The 26,252-nt window shown below is 50.6% G+C and overlaps 1 protein-coding gene across 3 annotated transcripts in view; it reads right to left on the reverse strand.

Annotated features, from left to right (window-relative positions):
* Positions 1-1,706: 1,706 nt before the first annotated feature.
* The window catches only part of CFAP57 (cilia and flagella associated protein 57), a 59,123-nt gene continuing 34,577 nt past the window's right edge, over positions 1,707-26,252 (reverse strand). The window contains exons 12-23 of one of the 3 annotated variants that reach the window (XM_027838135.1): positions 25,442-25,603; positions 23,508-23,663; positions 16,639-16,732; positions 12,738-12,928; positions 12,189-12,362; positions 11,047-11,205; positions 10,232-10,375; positions 4,475-4,591; positions 3,571-3,705; positions 3,338-3,481; positions 2,782-2,914; positions 1,707-2,077 (exon numbers count right to left, since the gene is read on the reverse strand). In XM_027838135.1, the coding sequence (XP_027693936.1) occupies positions 1,872-2,077; positions 2,782-2,914; positions 3,338-3,481; positions 3,571-3,705; positions 4,475-4,591; positions 10,232-10,375; positions 11,047-11,205; positions 12,189-12,362; positions 12,738-12,928; positions 16,639-16,732; positions 23,508-23,663; positions 25,442-25,603 (1,815 nt within the window). In that variant the 3' untranslated portion in view covers positions 1,707-1,871. Of the gene's footprint in view, positions 2,078-2,781; positions 2,915-3,337; positions 3,482-3,570; positions 3,746-4,474; positions 4,592-10,231; positions 10,376-11,046; positions 11,206-12,188; positions 12,363-12,737; positions 12,929-16,638; positions 16,733-23,507; positions 23,664-25,441; positions 25,604-26,252 lie in introns of those variants that run through there. The other 2 variants (XM_027838136.1, XM_027838137.1) reach the window with 2 other exon arrangements.

Below are 26,252 nucleotides of genomic sequence, written 5' to 3' on the forward strand. Positions count from 1 at the left end.
GGTTTTCCCTTCACCGGAGGTTTTCCAGCAGAGACTGGATGATCATGAGAGGCCAGTGAGCCCACCTCCCTCTCCCCTGTCCCTCTTTCACAATTGCATCCCAGATAGATCCAAGTGGATTGCCCAAGGCCACATGGGCAATCAGTGGCAGAGCAGGGATTCAAACCCAAGCCCTCTGACCTCAAATCCAGGGCAATTTCTACCAGGTGATAAAGAGGGGCTTTGTGTTTGCATGTGGTTTGGATTACGTGTCTCTGAGGCCCTTTTACAGCTAAGATTCTATGATTCTGGCTCTGCCTGGACTGGTATGTCCCTGCCTCATGAATAGAGGGAGCAGGAATCAGGACGCCTGGATTTCAGTCTTGGCCCATCCCATCCATCACTAGAGAAGTGACTTGTCACAATCACCACCTCTCTGAGCCTGGAATCAGAGACTGTTGGAAATGGATTCTGGAGCAGACAGCCATCTAGCTTCTTCTTAAAGACCTCCAGTGACAGGGAGGTCACTACCTTCCACATTCCCTCCTGTGGCATCTTTAACGACTGGGAAGCCTTTCCTCATATGGAGCTGTGCTGTTTGTCATGCCTAACTCAAAAGGTCACCTGAGGCTCAAGAAGACAGTGCCCATAAAAAGCTTCACCTGCTCCACTGGCTAGGTCTGGCTAGGCTGCAGTGACTGTGGGCAGTGCGGGAGGTCAGGAGAGGCTGGCACATTCAGGAACCGGTGACTAGCATGGTAATCGCCAATCAATAAGCATTTACTGTGGAGCAGGCACTGTGCTAAATACTAGGGACACAAAGAAAGGAAAAACAAACAAAACAAAAAAGAAAAAAAAGTTCCTGCCCTTGGGGAGCTCTAGTCTAAGGGGAGAAGACAATATGCAAACAACTATGTACATACAAGATACAGATCGAGGCAATTTCAGGGGCAAGGTGCCGAGGACCTTAAGAGGAAAGGCCTCTTACAGGTGGAACTTGGGCTTAATCTCATAGGAAAGCATCCCAGGTGGAGGAACTGGGATGGACTGACACCGTGGGAAGGGAGATGGCTCCAGTCAAGAATGTATGTAAAGGATTTGGGGTGGAGAACCTTGTGACGGTTGAGAGGAAAGGCGCCCAGGCTCAGCTCCATTCAAGAACACTGTTAAGGAATCCAGGATGGAAAGCCTCATTTAGGGGAGCAGGAGTATGAGAAAGGACTTCAGAGCTCAGTCCTACCTCCACTGGAGCATGAAGGTAGGCGACGGTGAATAGTGGGTTGGTGCTGAAAGGACTCCAGACCTCAGACCCAGCATAGGCTGGGCATCTTGATGGAAAGTCTCGTGGGGGCGGGGTGGTAGTTGAGGGTAATGCAGGAGGGATGAAAGGGAGAGCTGGGGCTCAGAACCTATTCAAAGCTCCATGGAAAAGCACAGATGGGGGCTGAATCCAGGCTGGAACCTCATGGGTGGGTGGGTGGGGGAGGGGGCTGGCATTCTTCAATTTCAATGAATGAAAGAGAAAATTTGGGGACACTGCTTCCATTTGTCTTCTTTCTTTCTTTGCCTGAATTTACTGGCAGTAAAACCAGTAGGGGAAGTGGGGAAGCAGATGGTGCCCATCTGTGCAGGGCTCAAGGAGGGTGGGCAAGGCCCGGGGGCACCACTGAGAAAGGATAGTGACAAGTCACCAGGTCCCCTTGCCCAATAACTGAAACTTGGCTGGCTGAGTGCAGGCCCCTTTCTTTATTTCTCCTCTCGCCCTCCCCCAGGGCTCAGGAAACAGGGCAGGGCTGGAGCAGGGCCAGAGTCCAGGGGGACAGAGAGGACAGAGGCCTCCTTCTGCCGGGCCCCAGGCAGCTAGCTTGGGCGTTGCCTCCTGGGCAGAAGGCTCAGTCGCTCACGTTCTCCAGACTCCTGTCATTGTCCAGGGAGGGGAGCCTCCCCACTGGGTACAGCCCTGGAATCTGCTCCTGCTCTTGGATGCAGTCTCGCAGGCGCCGGATCTCCAGTCGCTGCATTTCTATGATCCGCTCGGTTTCTTCTTCCTCATTCAGTCTCAAAATGCCAACAGTGGTGGGCTTCTCCAGGTTGGGTGCTACGAGAAGGCAAAGAGAGGGGAGAGGCTGGGCTCTGGAAGCCATGCTAGAGCACGGCCCACAGGACCAGGGGCCACTGAGCCATGTTTGGTGAAAAGGATCCTAGATAACTCAGAACCAGAAATGAGGCCCGGGGACCCGGACCATGAGGTAGAGAAATGAGGCCTGGGGACCTGAACATGAGACACAACTATGAGGGCCAAGGACCTGGAACATTAGACAAAGGAATGAGACTGGGGGGGCAATGGTCTAGAACATGAGTACAACAATAAAACTCAAGAGACCTGAAATGTTAGACAAAGGAATAAGACCAGAGGTGAGTGAGTCTAGAAATCAAGCCCAGAAATGAGGTCTGGACATCTAGAACAGTAGAAATGGGGATGAGATCAAGAGATCTAGAATATCAAACAAAGGAATAAATCTGGGGCTAAAGAATGTGAGACACGGTGGTAATAGCGCGGGAGGCTCTGGAACACTGGATCAGGGAATGAATGCCTTCGTGTGTACATGAGTGCAGGGGCTCGTGTGTCTAAAAGCTGGGCACAGGACTCAGGACTGGGGGCTACAATGAGGAGAGTCTTTGTTCCTGGGGATGCTGAAGGCCTGGCTTGGATCCAGGGGGCCTACCCGGAGAAGCCCGGGGGGCGGGGCCCCTGCTCAGTCTCGGCAGCACCTGCGCAGGACAGGACTGTGGGCTCAATACCTGCCTCGGGGACCTCCGCGTGTCGGAGTTTCTTGGTCAGCCTCAAAGCTGACTCGAGGTCGTGCACCTGTGTGCGCGTGATCTTCAGCTCCCTTCGCAGCTCGTTAATCTCTTTGATCAAGCTCACATTTTCCTGCGGAGGACGAGGAAGAGGGAGCCTGGGGTGAGCCCGGGGCAGCACTCTCCCCGATCCAGACCGACCTTGGCACAGATAAGAGGGCGCCCGTCCCAGCCCCTCCGGAGGGGCCTCCCCAAGGAATCGGGGGTGTGGATAGAGGGGGGCTTTCCGTCGCACATAGTTACGGAGCTTCTGACTATTCCCCGTAGCTGGGCAGGAGACCGGAGCAGCCATCCAGGACAGTGACCGTGACTGTGACCAGGGGCCAGGGGGCCCCATGGAGCCTGCATGGGCACTGATCGTTAAGGCATTGCCCGTGTTTTCATAAATGACGTGACTCAGCCTTTCCCCGTGACGCTGCTCTACCTCCAGGCGGCTCAGGACTGCCAGATGTGGGCGGCAGTTTGCCTGGAGCTCGGAGCCCGCCAGCCGCCTCACCTGCATGATGCGCACGTTGTCCGAGCGGTGCAGCTCATTCTCCTTTAGCACCTTCTTCTTCAGGGTGGCCAGGTTCCTCTCCAGGTGCTCTCTCTGCCGGATGTACTCCTGCTGCAGATCTGTGTCCACGCCCACGATCTCCACCTGTGGGGGGGGAAGGGAGGACGGGTCAGGTGGGCAGGGGGGGCTTCCAGGGGGGGGGGGGGGGAGGTGGGGGGAGGGCTCCCACTCACCATGTCCGCCTGCTGGACGTACTTGTCAAAGAGAAGGCGGATCTTTTCCTTCAGATGCCGAGGCTCTTGGATATAGCCCACACAGTTGTGCAGATCGATCTTAAAGCGCTTGACCAGGGCCTCCATGTCCCGTTCCTGAAAGCAGCACCTGCTTAGCAGCAGGCCAGGGCCTCTGCTACGGGGGAGATGACACCGGGAGACCCCAGAGAGTCACAAGATCCTGGTGCCCAGGCACCCGGTGGGGCCCTCTGGTCGTGGCACAGATGTTCACCCAGCACCTGTCCCTGGGGAACGTCGCCAGAGGCAGCATATGCCACGAACCCATTCCCTCCCCCAAGAAGGCATCCCGGATCCGGGTACGTTGCTGCCTCCTCCTTAGCACGTGACCCGGGCGGGGCTCATTGACGGCAGACCACCAACCCAGGGCCCCGCTGCCCTCCTTGTTTTCTGTGCTTACTTCCCCCTGTTTGGTCTTCGAGGGACAGATTAGTACTTGGGCACCATCCCCTCATCGGAACCCACTGTCAACAGAGCCCTCTGACCTGCCAGCTCTGAGCGGGCCCCGCTCCAAACGCCGTCATAATCACTCAGACTCAGTATCTCTTCCCACCCATCAGTTCGAGTCCTCTGCCTCCCGGCCAGAATCTCTTGCCCCACTTCTCTAGCAAGTGGGCACCCAGCTTCTGCGGCATGCCTCTGGGGAAAGGGAGGCCCCCACCTCCCTCCACTCCTCCCTCTCTGGGATGGCTCTGCTGCTTAGGAGAGTTCTCCTGACAGCCAAGACCCTCTCAGGGGTCTGCCCACTGGGGCCCAGCAGAAACGGCCTGGGCTGAGAAGTGGGTGGGCTTTTAGGGACGCTGAGAAGCAGCCCAGCCATCAATAGAGACAGGTCTTCCCAACCAACCTTCTGCCGCTCTCGGCGCATCTCCTGGTCCGAGGCTCGGAGCTTCTGCCACAGCTCCGTGACGTTCAGTTCCAGTTGGGTGTTCTGTTTATGGAAACGCTCTAGCTCTGCCTCCATCTACCCAAGAGGAGGAAAGAGAAAGCAGGATGTCAGGGTGGACCTGAGCACAGCCTCCTCACCCCCTCAGATGATCCTCCATTTCTTGGCACCACCGAAACTACCATTTATAAACAGTGCAAGTCCGTCAACATTTATCAAGTGCCTACTGTTCTAGGAATGAGAAATACAAAAAGGAAAGTGAGAGTTCATGCCCTCGAGAAGCCTACATAGGCGAGGGGGGGAAGAGGAATGGAGAATGGACATGTACTTAGAAAAATATATAGTCATTTCTGAGGGGAGGGCAGCAGCAAGTGGGGTATCAGGAAAGATTTCCTGCAGAAGGTGGCAGCTGAGCTAAGCCTTGAAGGAAGCCAGGGGTTCCAAGAGAAGATAAAGAGGGAGGGTGTGCCAGGCAGCTGGGACAGCCTGGGCAAAGGCATGGAGATTTGATATGGGCTGCTGCCATGTGTGTGCGAGGTAGTAAGCAGGCCAGTCTGGCTGAAGCAGAAAATGGATAGTTTTATCTAGATAGTGTTTTAATCTAGAGCAGAAGGGAGCTTCTTTTAGAAATCAGTTCTTTAAAAAAAAAGATTCTGACCTGTTCCTCCCTGCTCTCTCTTTCCCCAACAAACATTTTCATACACAGAAGAGAAAGCAGAAACAGATTGTATATGAAACTGTGACTCTCCATTTCATGTTTGTTTTTTAAAGACTGGGGCTCTCCATCTCACCCAGGCCTGTAGCACAGGGGCTATTCATGGGCCTGACCCCACCACTGATCAACGTGGGAGCTTTCATCTGCTCTGATTTCAGCCCCTCCTTGGGCAGCCTGGTGCCTCCCAGGGCGCCAGATTTAGTGTTAGCAGCTGATCTGAGTAGCCTACTGCAGCCCAAAGTGGCCCAAATCCAGAGATCCACCTGCTTCCACCTCCCTGGCAGCCAAGGTGTGCCACCACACCCACCAGCCAAGACCCAAACGTATTAAATGCCACACTTTACTTTCTCAATCCTACCCACAACCGCCAAAGTGATTTTGCATGTGTGACCATGTAACTCCCTGCTCAATAAATGCCAGTGGTTCCATGTCATCTCTAAGATCAAATAGAAAATGCACTGCTTGACTTCATTTTGTGACCAGGCCCCTTCCTACCTTTCCAGTCTTCTTACGCCCTACACCCCATGGACCCCACAGTCCAGTGACACCGGCCTCTGGGCTGCTGGTTCAATACAACACTCCATTTCCCATCTTTGGGCCTTTGTACTGGCCAATCCCCATGTCTGCAATGCCCTTCATCCTCATCTCAGCCTCCTGGCTTCCTTCACGCCTCTAGGATTACTTTCATTAATCAGTATGTATCCCATAGCTACCATCTGTTTGCATGTTGTCTTTCTCCCAAGAAGGAGAGCTTCTTGAGGGCAGGGACTGTGTTTTTGCCTTTGTATCGGGGGTGCTTAGATAGTGCTGGACACAGGGTAGATGTGGTAGTAAATGCTTGTTGATTGATTTCCAAAACTGTCCTGCTTGTCTATGCTTTCTTCTGAACTTCCTTTTTTTCTTTCCCCAATTAAAAACAGAAAAAAAAATCCCTTATAATTAATATTCACAGTCAGCCAAACTGATTCCCCAAGTAGCCAGCCATGACCAAACAACCATGCCCATGTCTCTTGTGTCCCTTGCCTCTCTGCCCAGAGGTAACATGCAGGTCCTGCGGAAATGGGGCTGTTGGTTCATCACCCTCATCAGGTTCTGAAATTTTCCCAAGTTGTCTTCTGGTGGTCTTATCTTTGTATAACTCCTTCTCCTGGTTCTCCCTTCACTTGGGGCTGAGGGGGCGACCCATATGTGAGAACCCCCACCCAGGGTCTACATGGCCAAATGAGGATCAGTTCAAAGAGCCAGAGTTAGAAAAAGAGAATCGCTTGATGTGACACTGTAGCTACGTGAGATGGGCTGCCTCATGGAAGATGGGTTAGATTTGTTCTTCTTGGCCCTCGAAGCCAGAAGGAGGGCCAATGGGAGCCAGCATCAGTGAGGCACGTGAAGACTCCAGTAGGCATGAGAGCTGGCCCTCCCTGGAGGTCTTCAAACACAGGCTGATGAGCGCTGGGGGTTTTGTAGGGCAGGTGGGGCTACCTTCTGATACCGCTTCTCTCCTTTTTGCCAAGGAGAAGGACCTTGGCACTACAAGTAACAGAACAAAGACTGAGGAGCTGGCTCCCAAGGTAGGAAAGGTGATACAGTAAGTGAGCCCCTGCCCAGCTGCTCTGGATCAATCTAAGACCCCTGGCCCAGTGGAAAGACTTATCAGATGCCACAAGAAAGAACCGGACAATGTATTGACTGTCAGTGATACGGGAGGGATCATGAAAAAATGGGACAGGAATCACAAGACTGGAGAAGGGCAAATGTTGTTTGGATCTTTTTAAAAAGGAAAACAGTAATAATAGTTGGCATCTACCTAGCACATTAAGGTTTGCAAAGCACCATTTTGCAGATGAGGAAACTGAGGCTGAGAGGTTGTGATTTGCCCAGGCTCACACAGTTATTAAGTGTCCAAGGCAGAATTCAAACTCAGGTCTTCTTGATTCCAGGTGCAGTGCTCTCCACTTCATACCAGAATCTGTAAGCTCCAGGCCAGTGAGCTTGACTTTTGATTCCTCAGAAAATTCTGGAACAGTTCATTAAAGAGATGGTTGGGTGAACACCCAGAAAGGGAAGTGATGATTACAAAGACCCCGCCTGGCTTCATCAGGAACAGGTCATGCCAGGCTGGCCTCATTTCCCTTTTTTATAGGATTGCCAGACAATGCTGAGGATATAGTTTACTCAGATTTTAACAAAGCTTTTGATAAAGCGTCTCGTCGCATTTTTGTGGAGAAGATGGAGAGATGTGGAGTAGACGATAACGCACTGAGACGGATGGAGAATGGGTGGGATGGCAGCACTCTAAGCATCGTTCTGATGGGCCCAACGTCAGAGCGTCAGGAGGTTGGGAGTGGAGAGATTGCTGCCGCTGCCCCAGTGCTGCTTCAACATTTTTACCAATGGCTCTCATTAAGGCATAGGTGGTATGCTTACCACATTTGCATTTGAGACTAAGCTGGAGAGAGAGCCAGTCAGTCACCTAGCATTTATTAAGGTGTGCCAGGCACCGTGCCAAGTGCTGTGGATACAAAGAAAGGCAAAAAACAGTCTCCTTGAGGAGCTAATGGGGGAAAAAACATACAAATAACTATGTATAAACAAACTACAAACTGGATAAATTGCAAATAATCAAGAAAGGAAAGGTACACACTAGATGACGGAGTCAGGCTGAATCTAAGAAGACAAAACTCGATAGGAATAAATGTGGTCTTACATTTGGGTGCAAAAAAACCAACCTCACCAGTAAAAGAGCACAGGGAGGCGGTAGGAGTTTAAGTAGAAGGTCTGGGGGGTTAGCGGATGTCATATTCCACATGAGTCAGTGGGGACGGGATCTCTTCAGGGGTAGGGAAGCAGGTGACAGTCCCTCCGTGTTGGGTCATGGTCAGATCTCCTCCGGCATCTAAGTGACAGCCAAGAGGATCCAGAGTCAGGAAGACCTGAGTTCAAGTCACTTATTGCCTATGCGACCTTAGGCAAGTCACTTCACTTCTATTTGCCTCAGTTTCCTCATCTGTAAAATAAGGATGATAATAGTACCTACCTCACAGGGTTGTTGTGAGGATCAAATGCAGTAATATTTGTAAGGTGTTCTGCAAACCTTAGAGAGCTGTAGGAATGCTATTACCATTATTATATTGGACTTGTTCTGTTTGGCCCCAGAGGGCGGAACCAGGAACAGTGGGGGAAAGTGGCAAAGAGAATGACTGAGGCTGGATGTCAGGAAAACTTCCCAACCTCAAGAACCCCCTAAAGGGGGGAGGGGGCTGCCTCTGAGGCACCCCAGAGTGGGGGAGGGGGCTGCCTCTGACTCGGATAGGTCCCCTCCCTTGGAAGTCTACAAGCAGAGCATGATGCTCATTGCTCGGGGTGTTCAAGCGGGATTCCCTTTGTGTACGAGCTGGACTCAAGGTCCTCGCTCCCTCCTGCTCTCCCTTCTGGGACAGCACTTTGCTTCCTTCCAGGACTGGATGATTAGCCTTTAAAGCAGACAATGGCAGTGAGGCCTCAGGGCCAGCAGAGGGCAGTGGCTGCAGGACTCTGGGCAGCTCCCCCAGGCCAGGTGTCTGCAGGTGCTCCGGCAGTCCTGCCCTCCAGAGTGGGGTTTGCAGCAGAGGGAAAGCTGCCAAGATGGGCTCCGGAGCATTCCAGGGACCACCTTAGATCTGGGCTTAGATCTGGGCTCAGCCCTGGGCTGCATCACATTTTGGTCGATGCCTGGGGTATAGACAGAGACGGACGGCTCTGCTCTGGCTCATGGCATCTGCAGGGGACACCAGAGCCAGGAGGGCTCCCGAAAGATCCTGACAGGCTCAAGCCTTGGGCTTGACCTAAGGCGGCGATAAATCTATTATAAATCCATAAATCTACAGTGATAAATCTAAAGTCTCATAGGAATAAAAAATAAAGTCATGGGAATAAAACATCAACTCCGCAAGCACAGGATGGGGGAAGCCTGGTTGGATGGCAGGTGTCCTGGGAAAGATCTAGGGGTCTGAGTGGACTGCAAGCTTAGCCAGAGTCAGCAGTGTGATGGGGCAGCCAAAAAGGGGGACACAAGGGAGTCTCGGGAGAGGCCTGGGGCCTCTGGAACCTTGTCTTCAGTTGGGAAGGACAAGCTGGAGAGTGTGCAGAGGGGGCAGGGCAGGTAGTGAGGAGCTTCCTACCACCCTGGAGGACAGAAGGTAGACAGGAACAAGTGGGCTATCTTCAAGCCCTGAAGGCCTATGATGTCGAGGGGGGGTCAGCCTCTTCCGCCTGGCCGAGGAGGCACGACCAGGAGGACTGGGAAGGTTGCAGAGAGGGTCAGATTTTGGCTCCGTGTCATGAAAAGCTTCTCCAGGAGGAAGGGGCTGCCTTTGGAAATGGCAGGTGTCCCTCCTTGCAGGCCTTTGCCCAGAGACATTACGGCCTCTTTGGATACCAGGTCTCGGGCCGGAGGGACCTCTGAGGCCAGAGTCTGGGCCCAGGGAGTGAGTGACCTGTCCAAGGTCACTTAGGCAGAGTCAGAGGGGAATGCTGGTGCACCATAGGGGAGATTCTAAAATTGTCACTTGGCCAGGACTTCACCCAACTGAAAACCTTTCCTTGTAACAAAGGAGGAGAGCTACACAAACCAGGCTGGTGGTCCCTGGGGCTCGTCTCCCCTGCTGTGTGGAGAGGGGGAAGGCGTGTGTCACATGTGGCCAGTCAGATGGCATCCCTGTTCACTGTTTTGGATTTGAGGACCCCTGAAGCCCCTTCCTCCAAAGGTTCTGGGATACCCTGGCTGATAATCTTGGACAAACCCCTTCTCTGAGCCTCTGCCCAGGGAAGCCTAGACCCCGTGGAACCCTGGAAGTGCTGGGACCTGGGGACACCCTCTGGACCCTCCAGACCACGTCACGGAATTCAGTGTCTCGACCCCGGTCTCCCGTGTCCGCAGTGCCGGGACAGGGTCAGAGCCCCTGCGCCGGCCTGTGGGGGCGGCCGAGGACTCCCCCCAGGCCTTGGAGGGGGTGGGGGCTGCTGACCTCTTGGATCTGCTCCTTCATGGCCTTGATCTCATTCTCCCGAGGCTCGATCTGCTTCTTCAGCTCCATGATTTTGTAGTCCAGCACAAACTTGAACTTCTCCAGCTCCTGGTTCTTCTTCTTCAGGTCATAGATTCTCCTCTCCTAAGGAGAGATGAGGGGGTCACATGGACTCACTTAAGGACTTGGGGAGACGGCAGCAGGAGGACAACACAGCCCTCTCCTCCCTGAGCTGGCTGGGGCCCACGAAACCATGGGGGCTTGTAGGATGGTGAGAGGAAGCCCCTCTGGGCAGGGCAGGTGGTGTGGATGCACCTATGGGTGCATCCCCTCTGGGCAGTGTAGGCGGAACGGAGGCCGAGGGGAGCCTCTATGGGCAGGGCAGATGGTGTGGAGGAGGCGGGGCCCCTCTGGGCAGGGGAGGCAGTGCAGAGGCTGAGGGGGAATGCTCTGTGCAGGGCAGGTGCTGTGGATGGTCAGGGGGGCCCCATAGGCAGGGCAGGTAGTATGGAGGCTGAGGGGGGCCCTTCTGGGCAGTGTAGGTAGTATGGACGGTGAGAGGAAGCCCTTCTGCACAGGACAGGCAGTGCAGAGGCTGAAGGGAGCCCCTCAGGGCGGTGTAGGTGGTACGGAGGCTAAGGGGAGCCTCTATGGGCAGGGCAGGCAGTGTGGAGGTTGAGGGAGGTCCCTCTGGGCAGGGGAGGCAGTGTGGAGGCTGAGGGGAGCCCCTATGGGCAGGGCAGATGGTGTGGAGGCTGAGGGAGGTCCCTCTGGGCAGGGGAGGCAGTGTGGAGGCGGGGGGGCCCCTCCGTCACCTTGTCCTGGATCGTCTCATCTCTCTCCTGGATCTCCCGCTTCAGGCCCTGGATGTCTTTCTCTAGCGCCTTGATGACCCCCTGGAGTTTCACCTGTTCCCCCTTCAGGGCCTCGATGTCTGTGCTCCGCTCCTCGATCTCCTTCTGCAGGCTGCTGAACTGAGACCCGCCCCGCCACTGCCGGTTGGTGACCCGAGCCCCTTGGCGTCCAGCCCCCCAGCACCTCCCTGCAGAGGGACGGCCTGGGAGCAACACGCCCGCTGCAGCAGAACACTGGCAAGTGGCATGAATGCCAGGAGCGGAGGGCGTTGGGGAGGACGAGGAAGGACTGGGTCCTTGAAGGAGACTTGTTCACTTCCAGCTGGCCTGGTGATGGCAGGTTAGGGGCCTGCTGCCTGGTCAAGCTTGGGGGGCTCATTACTGAGCTGGCGGGAGCACGGACTGGGGCCTGTGATGGACTCCTGGAGCCTTGCAGCACTGATAGGTCAGGTCAGTGCTGGGCATGTGGCGTATCTAGATTACTGGCAGAGTCTCTGAAGCCACCTTCCAGGAAAACTTGGAAAGGTGGGGGCAGGAGGACTGGGAATGAGCCCTGGGCAGATCACCTCTGGAGGCCGGCGCCCTGCTCTGGGCCCCACCGTTTAGGAGGGACAGTGACAAGCTGGAGGGGATGGGCAAAGTAAGGAGCCTGGACATCCAGGCCAAAGGAGGATGGGTGGGAGGGGTGAGGCACAGGCAGCCTGGAGCAGAGGAGAGGGCTGCGTGTGTGCACCGTGGGGTCACCTCGAGGTGAGGGACATTTTTGTGTGCCTTGGTCTGCTCGGCGCTTACACTGCTCAGCCTAGGTCGTGAATCAGTGTCTGCGGAAGGATCTGATGGAGAGCCTTGCCAGGGTCATCCCCAGAGTGACGATGGTTCAGGGAAAGCCAGGGGAGGGACAAAGGGACAAAAGGACAGGGAAAGAGGGGAGCAAGGCAGGTGGGCCCAGCCCTCGGTCCCTCCTCGGATGATAGTCCTCTCAGACACTTCCTCCACCCAGGGCCAGAGGCTGTTCTCGGTCCCTCTCAACCCCCAAGTCCCCTCTTGGCTCCCTGTCCCCTCTTGGCCCCTCTCATCCCCCGTGGGCAAAGAGGGGGCCTCACCTTCTTCCGCATGATGCCAGTCTCTCCTCTGAGGCGCAGGTTGGCCTCCTTTTCGTCCCGGAGCTTTTTCTCATATTTGGTTTTGAGGTCCTGGATCTCGCGGTCTTCATCTTCTTCAATCTGCTTCTTCGTCTCTTCAAACTCTCGCAGCTGCTGCCGCGCATCATCCTGAGCCTGGCTCGGGGATCGCGGGGAGGACAGAAAGGCTCAGCACCCTGCCCCTGCTCCCTGTGTGTCCGGGGACTGGCCAAGGGCCCGTGGGCAAGGGACTCGAGCCTCGTTTCACTCCCGGGATGTGCCTCGGGATGGGCTAAGGGCCCATGGGGGCGGAACTTGGGTTTTGCATACGTTAGTAGAGATGGTGTGGGATAGGGAGTCAGGCCCTTTGCTCCATGTGCCCAAGGAATGGCCTGAGGGTCACGTGAGCTCTTCAGGCTAATAGAGACCGGGCCTAAAGCCTACTGGACTCCATCTGAAGGGGAAAGGGGCACAAGGATTCCCCGGCCCCTGCTGCGGATGGTTCCCCAGGTCCCGGGCTCCCTCGGGCACCTCCTCCAGCAGGCTGGCTTTCTCATGGAGCTTGGCCTCGTAGTACTCCGTCAGCTCCTCCAGGGCCTGGCTCTTGGTCTCCTCGTTGTCCCGCAGCTGTTTCTCATACTCCTCTTGCATCCGCTGCGACTTGAGCTGCAGCTCCTGGTACTTCTCATATTCCAGTAGCAGCTTCTGATTGTTACAGCACTCTGGAAAGAAAGGTGGCAAGCCCTGAGGGCAGCCGCTCTGGAGACCTGGGGCTCGCTGCCAATGCCTGCCCCACCTGCCCCCCCCCAAGAAAGGGCTCGGGGAGCCCGAGGACAAGGGAGGGGACGCTGGACCACTGCTGGCCACGTCAGCTCAACGTGCGCTGACTCGGCACCGGCTGTGTGCATAGCACTGCGCTCCACGCTGAAATAAGACAGGCCTTGCCCTCCACAAGAAGACACGCACACAAGTAACTAAATGACAAAGCAGACCATAGAAAGTGTAAAGGAGAGACACAGACAAAGGCTGTGAGGAACCGAGGACTGACCGGCTGTCTTTAGCTAGAGCTCTGGGAGGAGGGAGGGACTGGAAATAGGAAGGGGGTGGACAGCTGAGAACTGCAGGCCTGGGGGACCCTAAGGAGCGGCACGAAGCGGACCCTCGGCGGGGGGCGGGGCTCTGCGAGACGCGGGCAGCTTGTGAAGAAGCGAATCTTTTCTGCCTACGGGCTGCTGTATTGGAGTCAGTGCCCTGGTCACCAGGCGTGAGCAGAGGGGCAGAGGGGAGAGAACAGGACGAGACGGCGAGAACGGACAGGCCTCTCGGGAGCTCAGAGACCTTCAGGCTCAGACTCGTCCAAGCATCTCCCACGAGGACCGTCAGGCCGGTGCCTGGGAGGACTTGGTGCCTGCCAAGACCCCGTCAGAGCAGCTGGCTCCTACCGCTTCTGGTGGCGTGGGGGCACAAATGGTATTGCTAATAGGAACCTAGAAAGTATCACCAAAGAATACCGCGTGAGCAGCAGTCAGGCCGTCATAACTTTGGACTCGGGTTCAGAAACTCCACAGTTTCAGTAGCACACGAGCACCTGGGGCCCCAACACAAAGACATAAGGGAGACCTCGTGGGCATTGCTGAGACTCGGTGGAACAAAGGGGTGTTTTGTGTTTCAGCCTTCCATCCACACTGGGAATACAGGAGGTGTTTAATACTCGTTGAACTGATCAATGGCTCTGCATGGATAGTGCTTTTCAAAGAAATGGGGGGATTGTGGGAGCAGCCAGTCAACAAGAATTTATTAAGCGCTTGCTAAGTGTGTGCTCACAGTGCTGAGCCCTGGAGGTACCCAGAGAGGCAAAGAGCAGGTCCTGCCCCCAAGGAGCTCCCAGTCTAATGGGAGAGAGAACATAAATAACAAGACCCAGCATGGCTGGGACATAATCTGGGAGGGAAGGCACAGCACTGATGGTGGCGGACCGGGCCTGGTCAGGGCTCCCAACAGAGATGCTGGAAGGGCCTTCCAGAGAGCCGAGATGACCAGAGTTGAAGCAATCTGCTCCCATAGGTCACCCAGGTAGTCAGAAGAGCCAGAATCCAAGGTCAGGTTCTCTGACTTCCAAATCTAGTACAAAGTTCCTCAAGGGGGAATGGCCTTGTTTGAGAGAGCCATCTGGGGTCCTGAGAGGTGAAGGCACCTGCCCCGGGCCCACCAGCCAATGTCTCCCTGACGCCAGGTGTGCATTGTCTGCATTCTTTCCAAGTCCAAAATCTGTAAGAAATAAACGTGCAGCCCATCTTTGGCCATGACCCTAGTGGGCAGGAAGACTCAGGGGAAGGGGCTGATCTGCCGGGTGGGCACATAACTAGATTCCCAAGTTCTAATCCTGACCCTGACATTCAGCTTGAGGGCATTTGTGGAAAGAAGCAGGAAGCCTTTACGAGGTGACGAAGTAAAGGAGAACCCGGGAAAGCAGACAGCGGAGAGAAAGCCCTGGGGATTGATGCTAGGGGTTGGGCCAGCATGGAGGATTTAGGGATGCCTGGGCTGAGGTGAAGGGACCGATGTGTGCCTCTGTGTAAGGGAAAGCCGGGAAGGGAGACACACAGTGACGCCCATTCTCTCTTACTTTCTTCCCTTTCCAAGATGAGGAAACAAGATGTGGTTATATAGTCCTTTTAGATGCTGATTCTCTCTGGGGCTTGGGAAGTTTTAGTATCTGTTCACTTCTAAGTTGTTAGCCCCTGAAGGTAACTGAATGGTGTATGTGCATGAGTGTGAGTGTGTGTGTGTGTGTGTGAGAGAGAGACAGAGAGAGAGAGAGAGAGAGAGAGAGAGAGGGAGGGAGGGAGAGGAGAGAGAGGAGAGAGAGGAGGGAGGGAGAGAGGGAAGGAGGGAGAGAGGGAAGGAGGGAGAGGAGAGGGAGAGAGAGAGGGAGGGAGGGAGAGGAGAGAGAGGAGAGGGAGAGAGGGAGGGAGGGAGGGAGGGAGAGCGTGTGAGAGCTGAACTTTGAGAAGATCACTGACAGCACAGTGGAGGGGGGGACTTGAGGCAGACAGACCCCCCCCAGCCGCTAGTGCAACAGTCCAGGTGTGAGACAATGGGCCCTGCACGTGGTTGAGGGGCCAGCGTCAGAGGAGATTAGGAGGTGTATTGGAGAGATTGCAGAGGTGAAACGGACAGGGTTGGATATGGGGGGGCTGGAGAGAGAGGGGAGTCAAGGATGACACTGAGGTTTTGATCTGTGAGCAAAGCAGAGCTGAAATAGCTCAAAAGCAACGCAAGACACACAAACTTAGAGGATCTGCCCCAGTGGTTCGCACGGACCATTTGTGCCCGACCTTGGTCGAACACTGCGAGCTCGTGTTGGCCTGGTCAGTCAGTCAGACACGATGAAGCTTGACTCCAGCACGGTGATGTCATGCGGTCCTCTTCAAGCAAAGGACAACCACCATACCGGTTCTGGGTGACTGGGAGGCGGCAAGTTAGGAAGAGGGGGAGGGTCCACTGGGGAAGGATCACCAGCTCACTTCTGAACACGCTGAGGTTTAGACTTTAGACATCTACCTGAGATATGAGAGAGGTTGGGGCTGGACAAAGAAATCCGAGAATCCCCTACATGGAGGAGGTGGCGGCGAGGTAACCGCGCGAGACAATATGGAGGCAGAAGAGAAGAGGAGAGGGTCCAGGACGGAGGCCTGGGGGACACCTGGGGCTAGCGGGAGTGACCTGGAGACCCAACAAGAACCTGAGGAGGGGCAGCTAGGGGGCGCAGTGGCTACAGCACCGGCCCTGAAGTCAGAAGGACCTGAGTTCAAATCTGGCCTCAGACCAAACACTTGACACTTACTAGCTGTGTGACCCTGGGCAAGTCACTGAACCTCAATTGCCTTAAAAAAAAAAAAAAAAAAAAAGAACCTGAGAAGGAGCAGGCAGAAAGGGCAGAGAAGCCTCAGGAGGGAGCAGGGTCAGGGAAGCCCAGAGAGGGAAGAGTACCCAGGAAGAGGTCAAGAAGAAGAACAATGGAGGACTGGAGATTCAGCAAAGAAAACACCACTGTAACTTGCAATTTCAGTTCAATGATTGGGTCAGAAGCCAGACCTCAGAGGGAGGGAGGGGATGAGCATTTATTAAGCACCTACTATTTGCCAGGCACTGTGTGTGATAAGCGCTTTATAAATAGAGTCTCTTTTGATCAGCACAACTCTGGGAGGCAGGTACTATTATACCCATTTTACAGTTGAGGAAAACAAGGCGGCCAGGTTAAGTGACTTGCCGAGGTTTGCACAGTGCGTCTCCCCCACAGCGCCCACGGCTCCTCTGCATTAGCCAGGAGCCCTCACTCACTCGGCGACCTCCAGGTGTCTGCACAGACAGGACGGGCATTGCCCCTTCCTCCATCTCGGCCCCCACACCCCAGGGCCAGATCACTCACCAATGTCCTGTAGTTCTCGGTTCTGCTTCTCCAAGAGTTCCTCCACGTAGTTGTTGTGTAGGACCTCTTGCTTCTCCTTTTCTGTTCTCAGAACCTGAAACCCAAACAAAGGTTTCTGATGCTCTTTCCTGTTTTGACATATTTCTACCTAAGAGTTCCTGGGAGGACAGATCTTCCCAGAAGCCCTGAGCGCCAGAGCTGAGAGGGGCCTTGGGGCAATTTCTCTTAAAAAACCGTCCAGCCTTCCCCAGCACAACCCCAGGGGCAATCACGAAGAGAGGACCCTGCTGGCTTGAGACAAAAACAACTGCTCACTTTTCTAGAGCACATCGATCCGGCAACCCTGAGATGAAGGTACATTTATTATTATTGTTTTATTCTTTTTTTTCCTTCTCTTTTTCTCAATTACATGTAAAATTAAAAAAAAATTTTTTTTAAATTTTGAGTTCCAAATTCTCTCTCTTTTTCTCTCCTCCCTCCTTGAGAGGGCAAGCAATTTGATAGAGATTATACATGTGAAGTCACTCCATATTAGTCACGCTGCAAATGAAAACAAAGACCAAAAACAAACACGAAAAATAAAAAAAGTAAAAATAGTTTACTTTGATCTGCATTCAGACTCCATCAGTTCTTTCTCTGATGTTGGATAGCATTTTTCATCATCAGTACTTTGGAACTATCTTGGATCACTGTATTGCTGAAAACAGCTAAGTCATTCATAGTTGATAATCACACAATGTTGCTGTTACTGTGTACAACGTTCTCTTGGTTCTGTTCACTTCACTCAGCATCAGTTCAGGTAGTCTTTCCAGGTTTTTCTGAGAGCATCCTGCTCATCATTTATTATAACACAATAGGATTCCATCACAATCATATGCCACAACTTGTTTAGCCATTCCCCAACTGATGGACATTCCCCCAATTTCCAATTCTCTGCCACCATTAAAAGAGCTGTTATAAATATTTTTGTACATATAGGTCCTTTTCCTTTTTGTTTTTTTTTATCTCCCTGGGATACAGACCTAATAGTAGCTGGGTCAAAGCCCTTTGGGCACAGATCTGAACTGTTCTACGGAATGCCTGGATGGGTTCACAACTCCACCAATATAGACAGCTTTGATTACTTTGTCTGAAAACTGCCTGTTCTACCTACAGTCTTATAAAATAATGCTTTAAATCACTATTGATTAGAGAAATGCAAATCAAAACAACTGTGAGGTACCACATCACACCTATCAGATTGGCCAACATGACAAAACAAGAAAATGATAAATGTTGGAGAAGATGTGGGAAAATTGGAACACTAATGCATTGCAGGTGGAGCGGTGGACTGATCAGCCATTCTGGAGAGCAATTTGGAACTACGCCCAAAGTGACATAACACTATGCATACCCTTTGATCCAGCAATACCACTTCGAGGTCTGTATCCTAAAGAGACCATAAAAATGGGAAAAGAGCCCACATGTACAAAATATTTATAGCAGCACTTTCTGCAGTGGCAAAGAATTGGAAATTGAGGGGATGCCCATCAATTGGGGAATGGCTGAACAAGTTGTGGTATATCAATGTAATGGAATACTACTGTTCCATAAGAAATGATGAGCAGGCAGACTTCAGAAAAATCTGGAAAGACCTGTATGGTCTGATGCTGAGTGAAGTGAGCAGATCCAGGAGACACTGTACACAGTTATAGCCACATTATGCGATGGCTGACTTTGATAGATTTAGCTCTTCTCAGCAATGCAAGGATCTAAGATGATTCCAAAAGACTCATGATGGAAAACGCTATCCACATCCAGAGAAAGAACTATGGAGTCTGAATGTAGATCGAAGCATACTATTTCCTCTTTTTTTTTTTGTTTGTTTCTTCTTTCTTGTGGTTCCTCCTATTGGTTCTAATTCTTCTTTACACGAATAATGTGAAAATGTTTAATGTGAACGTGTATGTAGCACCTATATCAGACTGCATGCCGTCTTGGGGTGGGAGTAGGGGAGGGGGGGGAGAAAATTTGGAACTCAAAATCTTAAGGAAGTGAATGTTGAACACTAAAAATAAATTAATTTACTAATTTTTAAAAATTAATTTATTTTGATTTATCAACAATCACTTCCATATGCTTTTGAGTTTAAAATTTTTCTCTCCCTCCCCAAGATGGCACGCAATCTGATATAGGTTATACATATACATTCCTATTAAACATATTTTCACATTAGTGATGTTGTAAGTAAGAAATAGAACCAATAGGAGGAACCACCAGAAAGAGGAAATAAAACACAACAGAAGAAAAAAAAATAGCAAATAGTATGCTTCAATCTGCATTCAAACTCCATAGTTCTTTCTTTGGATGTGGATAGCATTTTCTATCATGAGGCCTTTGGAGATGTCTTAGATCCTTGTATTGCTGGGAAGGGTTAAGTTTATCAATATTAGTCATTGCACAATGTGGCTGTTACTGCGTTCAGTGTTCTCCTGGTTCTACTCACTTCACTCAGCATCAGACCATACAAGTCTTTCCAGGTTTTTCTGAAGTCAGCCTGTTCATCATTTCTTACAGCACAATAGTATTCCATTACATTCATATACCACAACTTGTTCAGCCATTCCCCAACTGATGGGCATCCCCTCGGTTTCCAATTCTTTGCCACCATAAAAAGAGCTGCTATAAATATTTTTGTACATGTGGGTCCTTTTCCCATTTTTATGTTCTCTTTGGGATACAGATCTAGAAGTAGTATTGCTGGATCAAAGGGTATGCACAGTGTTATGTCACTTTGGGCATAGTTCCAAATTGCTCTCCAAAATGGTTGGATCATTTCACAACTCCACCAACAATGCATTAGTGTTCCAATTTCCCCACATCTTCTTCAACATTTATCATTTTCTTGTTGTGTCATGTTAACCAATCTGATAGGTGTGATGTGGTACCTCACAGTTGTTTTGATTTGTATTTCTCTAATCAATAGTGATTTAGAGCATTTTTTCATATGACTATAGATGGCTTTAATTTCTTCATCTGAGAACTGCCTGTTCATATCCTCTGACCATTTATCAATTAGGGAATGACTTGTATTCTTAGAAATTTGACTTAATTCTCTAAATATTTTAAAAATGAGGCCCTTATCAGAGAGACTGGTTGTAAAAATTCTTTGTACTTTGCTTCTAATCTTGGTTGCACTGACTTTGTGCAAAAACTTTTCAATTTAATGTAATCAAAGTTAATCCATTTTGCTTTTCGTGATGTTCTCTATCTCCTGTTTGGTCATGAATTCTTCTGTTCTCCATAAATCTGATAAGTAAACTATTCCTTGCTCTCCCAGTTTGCTTACAGTATCAGCCTTTATATCTAAATCATGAACCCATTTTGACTTTATTTTGGTATATAGTGTGAGATTTTGATCTATGCCTAGTTTCTGCTATACTCTTTTCCAGTTTTCCCAGCAGTTTTTGTCAAAGAGTGAGTTCTTATCCCAGAAGCTGGGGTCTTTGGGTTTATCAAATAATAGATTACTATAGTCATTGACTACTGTGTCTTGCATACTTAACCTATTCCACAACTAATTTTAAAAACTGCCTGTTTATATTCTTTTACCATTTATCAACTGGAGAATGACTTGTATTCTTATAAAAATCTGACTCAGTTCTCCACATATTTGAGAAATGAGGCCTTTATCAGAGAAACTTGCTGTAATTTTTTTTCAGTTATAGTTATTGTGTATTTCCTTTCATCCTATTTTTCCTCACCCCTGCCCCCATTTATCCTACTCTCTCCTTTCACCCTATCCATGCTCAAAAGTGTTTTGCTTCTGACTAACACCTCACCACAATCTCCTCCCCTCCACCCCCTTTTCTCCTACTTTCCTGTAAGGTAAGATAGATTTTGGGCAGCTAGGTGGCATAGTGGATAGAGTATCAGGCCTGGAATCAGGAAGACTCATCTTCCTGAGTTCAAATATGGCCTCAGACACTAACTAGCTATATGACCCAGGGCAAGTAACTTAACCCTGTTTGCTTCAGTTTCCTCATCTGTAAAATGAGCTCGAGAGGGAAATGGCAAACCACTCTGACATCTTTGCCAAGAAAACCCCAGATGGGGTCACAAAGAATTGAACATGACTGAACAACAATAAAAAGATAGATCTCTATACTTAACTGAGTACATATATTATTACCTCTTTGAGCTAATTCCAATGAGAATAAAGTTCAAGCACTGCCCTCATCTCCCTCATCTTCCTGTCCACCATAAAAGTTTCTTCTTGCTTCTTCTATGTGACATAATTTACCCCATTCTACCTTTCCCGTCCCCCTTCTCGCAGTGCATTTCTCTTTCTCACCCCTTCATTTTATTTTTTTAGATATCATTCCACCATTTTCAACTCATACCTATGCTCTCTGTCTATATATACTCCTTCTAACTGCCCTAATGATGATAAAATTCTTTGAAGTTACAAGTATCATCTTCCCATGTAGGAATATAAACAGTTTAGCTTTATTGCATCCTTTATGATTACTCTTTCATGTTTACCTTTTTATGCTTCTCTTGAGTCTTGTACTTGAAAGTCAAATTTCCTATTCACCTCTGGTCTTTTCATCAGAAATGCTTGAAAACCCTCTATTTCACTGAATGTCCATTTCCCACCCTGATAAATTATACCCAGTTTTGCTGGGTAGGTGATTCCTGGTTGAAATCTTAGCTTCTTTACCATCCAGAATATCATATTCCAAGACCTCCTATCTCTTAATGTGGAAGCTGCTAAATCTTCTGTTACCTTTACTGTGGCTCCATGATATTTGAATTGCTTCTTTCTGGCTACTTGCAATATTTTCTCCTTGACCTGCGAGCTATGGAATTTCATGGGAGTTTTTATTTTGGGATCTCTTTTAGGAGGCAATCAGTGGATTCTTTCAATTTCTATTTTACCCTCTGGTTCTAGAATATCATGGCAGTGTTCCATGATAATTTCTTGAAAGATGAAGGCTCTTTTTTAAAAAAATATATTTATTTTGTGAGGCAATTGGGGTTAAGTGACTTGCCCAGGGTCACACAGCTAGTAAGTGTCATTTGTCTGAGGTTGGATTTGAACTCAGGTCCTCCTGACTCCAGAGCCAGTGCTCTATCCACTGTGCCACCTAGCCATCCCTAGGCTCTTTTTTAATCATGGATTTTAGATGGTACAATAAAAATTCTTCATTTATCTCTCCTTGATCTATTTTCCAGGTCAGTTGTTTTTCCAATAAGATAATTCACATTTTCTTCTATTTTTTTTTCATTTTGTTTTATTGTTTCTTGATGTCTCCTGGAGTCATTAGCTTTTACTTGCCCAATTCTAATTTTTAAGGAATTATTTTCTTCAGTTAGCTTTTGTACCTCCTTTTCCATTTGGCCAATTCTACTTTTTAAGGAGTTCTCTTCAGTGCATTTTTGTGCTTCTCTTTCCATTTGGCCTATTCTGGTTTTTTAAGGTGTTATTTTCTTCAGTATCTTTTGTGCCTCCTTTATCAAACTGTTAACTCTTTTGTTCATGATTTTCTTGCATCAGTCTCATTTCTTCTCCCAATTTTGCCTTTACCTTCTTTATTTGATTTTTAAAATCCTTTTTGAGGTCTTCCAGGAATTTATGTTTTGGGCTTGAGATCAATTCACATTCTTCTCTGAGGCTTTGGATGTAGCAGTTTTGATTTTGTTGCCTTCTGATTGTTTTGCTTTCATCTTCCCTGTCACCATGGTAATTTTCTATAGTCAGGTTCTTTTGTTGTTGTTGTTGCTTGCTCATTTTTCCAACTGTGTCTTGACTTTTAACTTTATGTTAGAGTTGGGCTCTGCTCCCAGGGTGGAAGAGCCACCGTCCCAAGCTTCAGATTTTTTGTGAAGCTGTTTTCAGAGCTAGTTCTGGTAGTCTGTTTTCTGTTCTCCCAAGGTAGTATGATCCAAGGAGTGGTATGTTTAATACTTTCCTAGTCTGTGCTCTGGTCTGTGAGTAGTCACAAACATTCTTTTCCACCCTGGAACTGTGACCAGGGCCCCTGCTCCCCCACGGGTTACCGTAAGCATCCCTCTCCACCCTGGGCTCTGGTAATACACATGGGATGCTTTCCATCAGGTTTGCACCAGGGAGGAGGCTGGGGAAACACTTTGCTGGTGAGCCAGGATTGATAGGTCTCCTTGGAATCCACCACTTCATGGCTTTGCGGAGAGGATCCAGCTTCAGTCCCCCAAAGTCTTTGCTTCTCAGTCCTCTAGCAGGTGGTTTGTGAGGGAGGCGGGGCTTTTCACTTTGCACTTTTCACAGCTCTGGCTCTGGTGGTTTGCTTTTCATTATGGCTTACAGATACGAAGCCTGTCCGGAAGGTGTCTGCTCCCCAGATGTGTTCTGCGTGTTTCTTTTTGCAGCCTGGGTGGTTGTGAGGATCCAGTGAGACTGTAAAGTGCTTAGCAGTGTGCCTGGCACACAGTAGGCATGATGTAAATGCTTATTTAAAAAGACTGCTGCTGTGAGCACCAGAGGTGATCTTCCAATGTCATTCCAAAAAGGGGTTTCCAAGTCTCCTCTCCCTGACTTTCCACCTCTCTTTAGGGGTGGCAAGTTCCTCGAGAGGAGGGACCATCTTGTTTTTGTATCTTCAGTGCTCATCACAGCTTAACCTGGCACACAGTAAGTGATTAATACATGCCCTATCTGTCCTTGTCACCTGTTCCGGAGTGGGTTCTAGATGCCCTCGTGTTCTCCAACCCTTCGGAGTTGAGCCGCTCCCCCCGTTTCATCTTCTCTGGCTCTAGGACCCAGGGGTTTTGGAACGGCGACACCCACTCTCCTTCCTCCCTGCCCAGGAAGAGCGTTGGACGGGTGGCGGGCGGCCACAAGGACTCACCTGGTTCTTGGTCTTCAGAGATTCCATCTCCTGGATGAACTTGTCCGTCACCTCCTTGATCTTCTCGGTGTAGTTCATGTCCTTCAGCCGCAGCTGGTACTCATTCTCCATCTTCAGCTCTTCCACTCGCGTCTTCAGCTCCAGCATGATCTGGGCCTGCGGAGGGAGAGCCCAGCGCTAGGATGATCTGCACCGGCAGAGGCCCTGAGGGGAGGGACCTGACTTGTGTCAGCGAGCCTCGCCCCCAGCTTCAGGGGCAGTGGGTGCCCAACACTGAAGGCTCGGAGCGGCGGGTGAGCCGACCTGGGCACGTCTATCTGTGCCTCACATCACCCACACCCAGGTGCCCTCTTCTGTGGATCTATTCCCCATCTCCGCTATCTTCTCATGAGCTGGTTTCCTCCCTCCTTCTCCCCTGCACCAGACTGATGGTAAGCTCTACCTGGGACGGCTTCTTTCTGGGTCTCTCTCAGGGTCCAGCTCAGGGCCTGGCACATGGCAGGTGCTCAGCAGGTATTTCTGATTGGGTGGGGAAGTGAGGCCCTGAGGCTGGAGGGGAACGGCCCCTGAACCCCCTGGGCACAGAACCTTACAATCTGTACGTAGGCACTCTGGGGGACTGGGTGTGGAATGGAATGAAAGATAGGAAAGGTCCCACCTCTTCAAAGGTTCCTATGTCTCCTATGTCCGGCAGAATGTTTGAGTTCACCGACAGGGACTGTTTGGCTGCTTTATCCCAGCCCTAGCCCCAGCAGGTGTTCCCACAGAACACAGCCTTACGCCTAATGAAGGATGGGAAAACTGGCCTAAGGTTGGGGCTACGGTACAAATGACATTCAGTGCCTTTCTTTGACAGCTGCTTTCATAGATGTGCTTCCAAAAAGGGAGGCAGGTTTCTTGGCATCACAGGGATTGGTTTTTTCAAAATTATTTTTTCATTTATTATTAAAAATATTTTTTCATTTAACAAGCATTTATTTTCCCTCCCTCCCACTCCAAGGGAAAAAAGCAACCCAAGCCAAACACTTGTAACAAATATGTATAGTTAGGCAAAACAAATTCTTCTGTTTTCCTTCCACTGCAAACCTGCAAGGAGGCTCTTTCTGGCTTTTCTTTCCAAGTCTCTTGGGAAAAGGGGGGGAACTGTCTTGCCAACACCCACACCCATTCCTGGGCAGAGGGTCTGAGCGTCCCACCATCTTGATGACAGCCATCTAGCAACCACCACTACTCTGCATCCCCCTGGGATGGGGTGAGATCCCCTGTTTGTGGCAGCCTCTGTGTCTACAGTGAGTCCCTCCATGGTGGCTCACACTAGCTTATCATAAAGCAGTCACTCTCTCTGTTTTAAATGCCCCACTACAGTGTAACGTGACCTTTTGATACCGCCTTTATAGAACATGTTTAGCTTCCTAAATTTCCACTTCTCTCTGGCACCTGAAGATCTTGGAAATTTCAGAGAAGGTGCTCAGGCTCTTCTTGACATAGTTTACACACACACACACACATATCTGTACACATGCTACATATGTACATGTGTATGTATATACATGTATATAGATATATACATACATACATATACATACATACATGCTACTTTCTTAAATTTAAATAAACAACAAAACAGTAAATCCAGCCCTGATTTATAGATTTGGTGTAAATGCTCACACTAACCATTGAGCCATCGGCTCTCTCAAGCCAGTCAGTCTGGCCCCAGGATGGCCCTGCCTATTCGGGTAGAGCTATAGAGGGTTGTCTCTGTGGTGAGGGTCTGCACTCACCAACAAGGAGACTGCAGTGGGGATGCTCATGCCAAAGAATTCCTAGCTCCTGGGGACCCTCCCATGTCCTCGTGCAGTGGGCCTGGCCAGAAACGGGCCAGGAGTGTGCACAAGGGGCAAGCAGAGGAGATCTGAGCGGAGTCCAGCCCTCACCTTCTCTTCCATGTCTGTCTTAGTGACCAGCACCTCCTCGGCATAGCCCACTTCCCGTTCCCTCTTGATACCCCGGCCGTCCTTATCATAGACCTTCCAGGTGATGAGGCAGCCATCCTCAGCGCTGGTCAGCAGGAATTGGTCATCGAATGTAATGGCCATCTACGGACGGAAGGATTGGGAATGAAGAGGTCACGTGGATCAGGGTCTAAAAGGGCAGTGGAGGCCACACTTCTCAGCCATGCCCAGCTTTAAATCTCTCCCAGAAAAACAGGACACGCCCCGACCTTTGAATGACAAGGGAAATCCCGTCCAGAGCACCAATGGAGAAAAGGGGAGGACAGGGTTCTCAGTGTCCTTTCTTCAGCTTCTTATCTCTAAACATGGGAATATCCTCTTTAGAAGTCAGAAAGAAAAGCATTCCCAAGTATGTATGGCCATCCCAGACTGACTGTCCAGTGGGCTTCACTTAGGCTGGTCAGCTCTGAAGGAGCAGCAGCAGCTCAGCAGCTCATGCCCCAAGGTTGCCCACCCTCGTGTCCACATTAGTGGACAGTGCAGCACATTAGTCCTAACTCATGAATCCACGTTAGACACAGTGCTCGCTCATTGTCGGCCCCTTCTCAGGCCCTGCCAGCCCATCAGGGCATCTCTAATCCACGGGAGAGACAGTGCTATCCCATGAGGAAGTCTTGAAGCCCAGCTTGAAAGCCGGTGCCATCCCACTGGGGGTCTCTAACACCCCACGCCCTGCGTCACTCCCTGTAGTCTGAGAGGCCACGTGCTGCCCCATTAGAGCTTGGGTGTCTTG

Source organism: Vombatus ursinus, unplaced genomic scaffold, assembly GCF_900497805.2.
Source record: "Vombatus ursinus unplaced genomic scaffold, bare-nosed wombat genome assembly UNPS02014825.1, whole genome shotgun sequence".
NCBI classification, from domain to species: Eukaryota; Metazoa; Chordata; class Mammalia; order Diprotodontia; family Vombatidae; genus Vombatus; species Vombatus ursinus.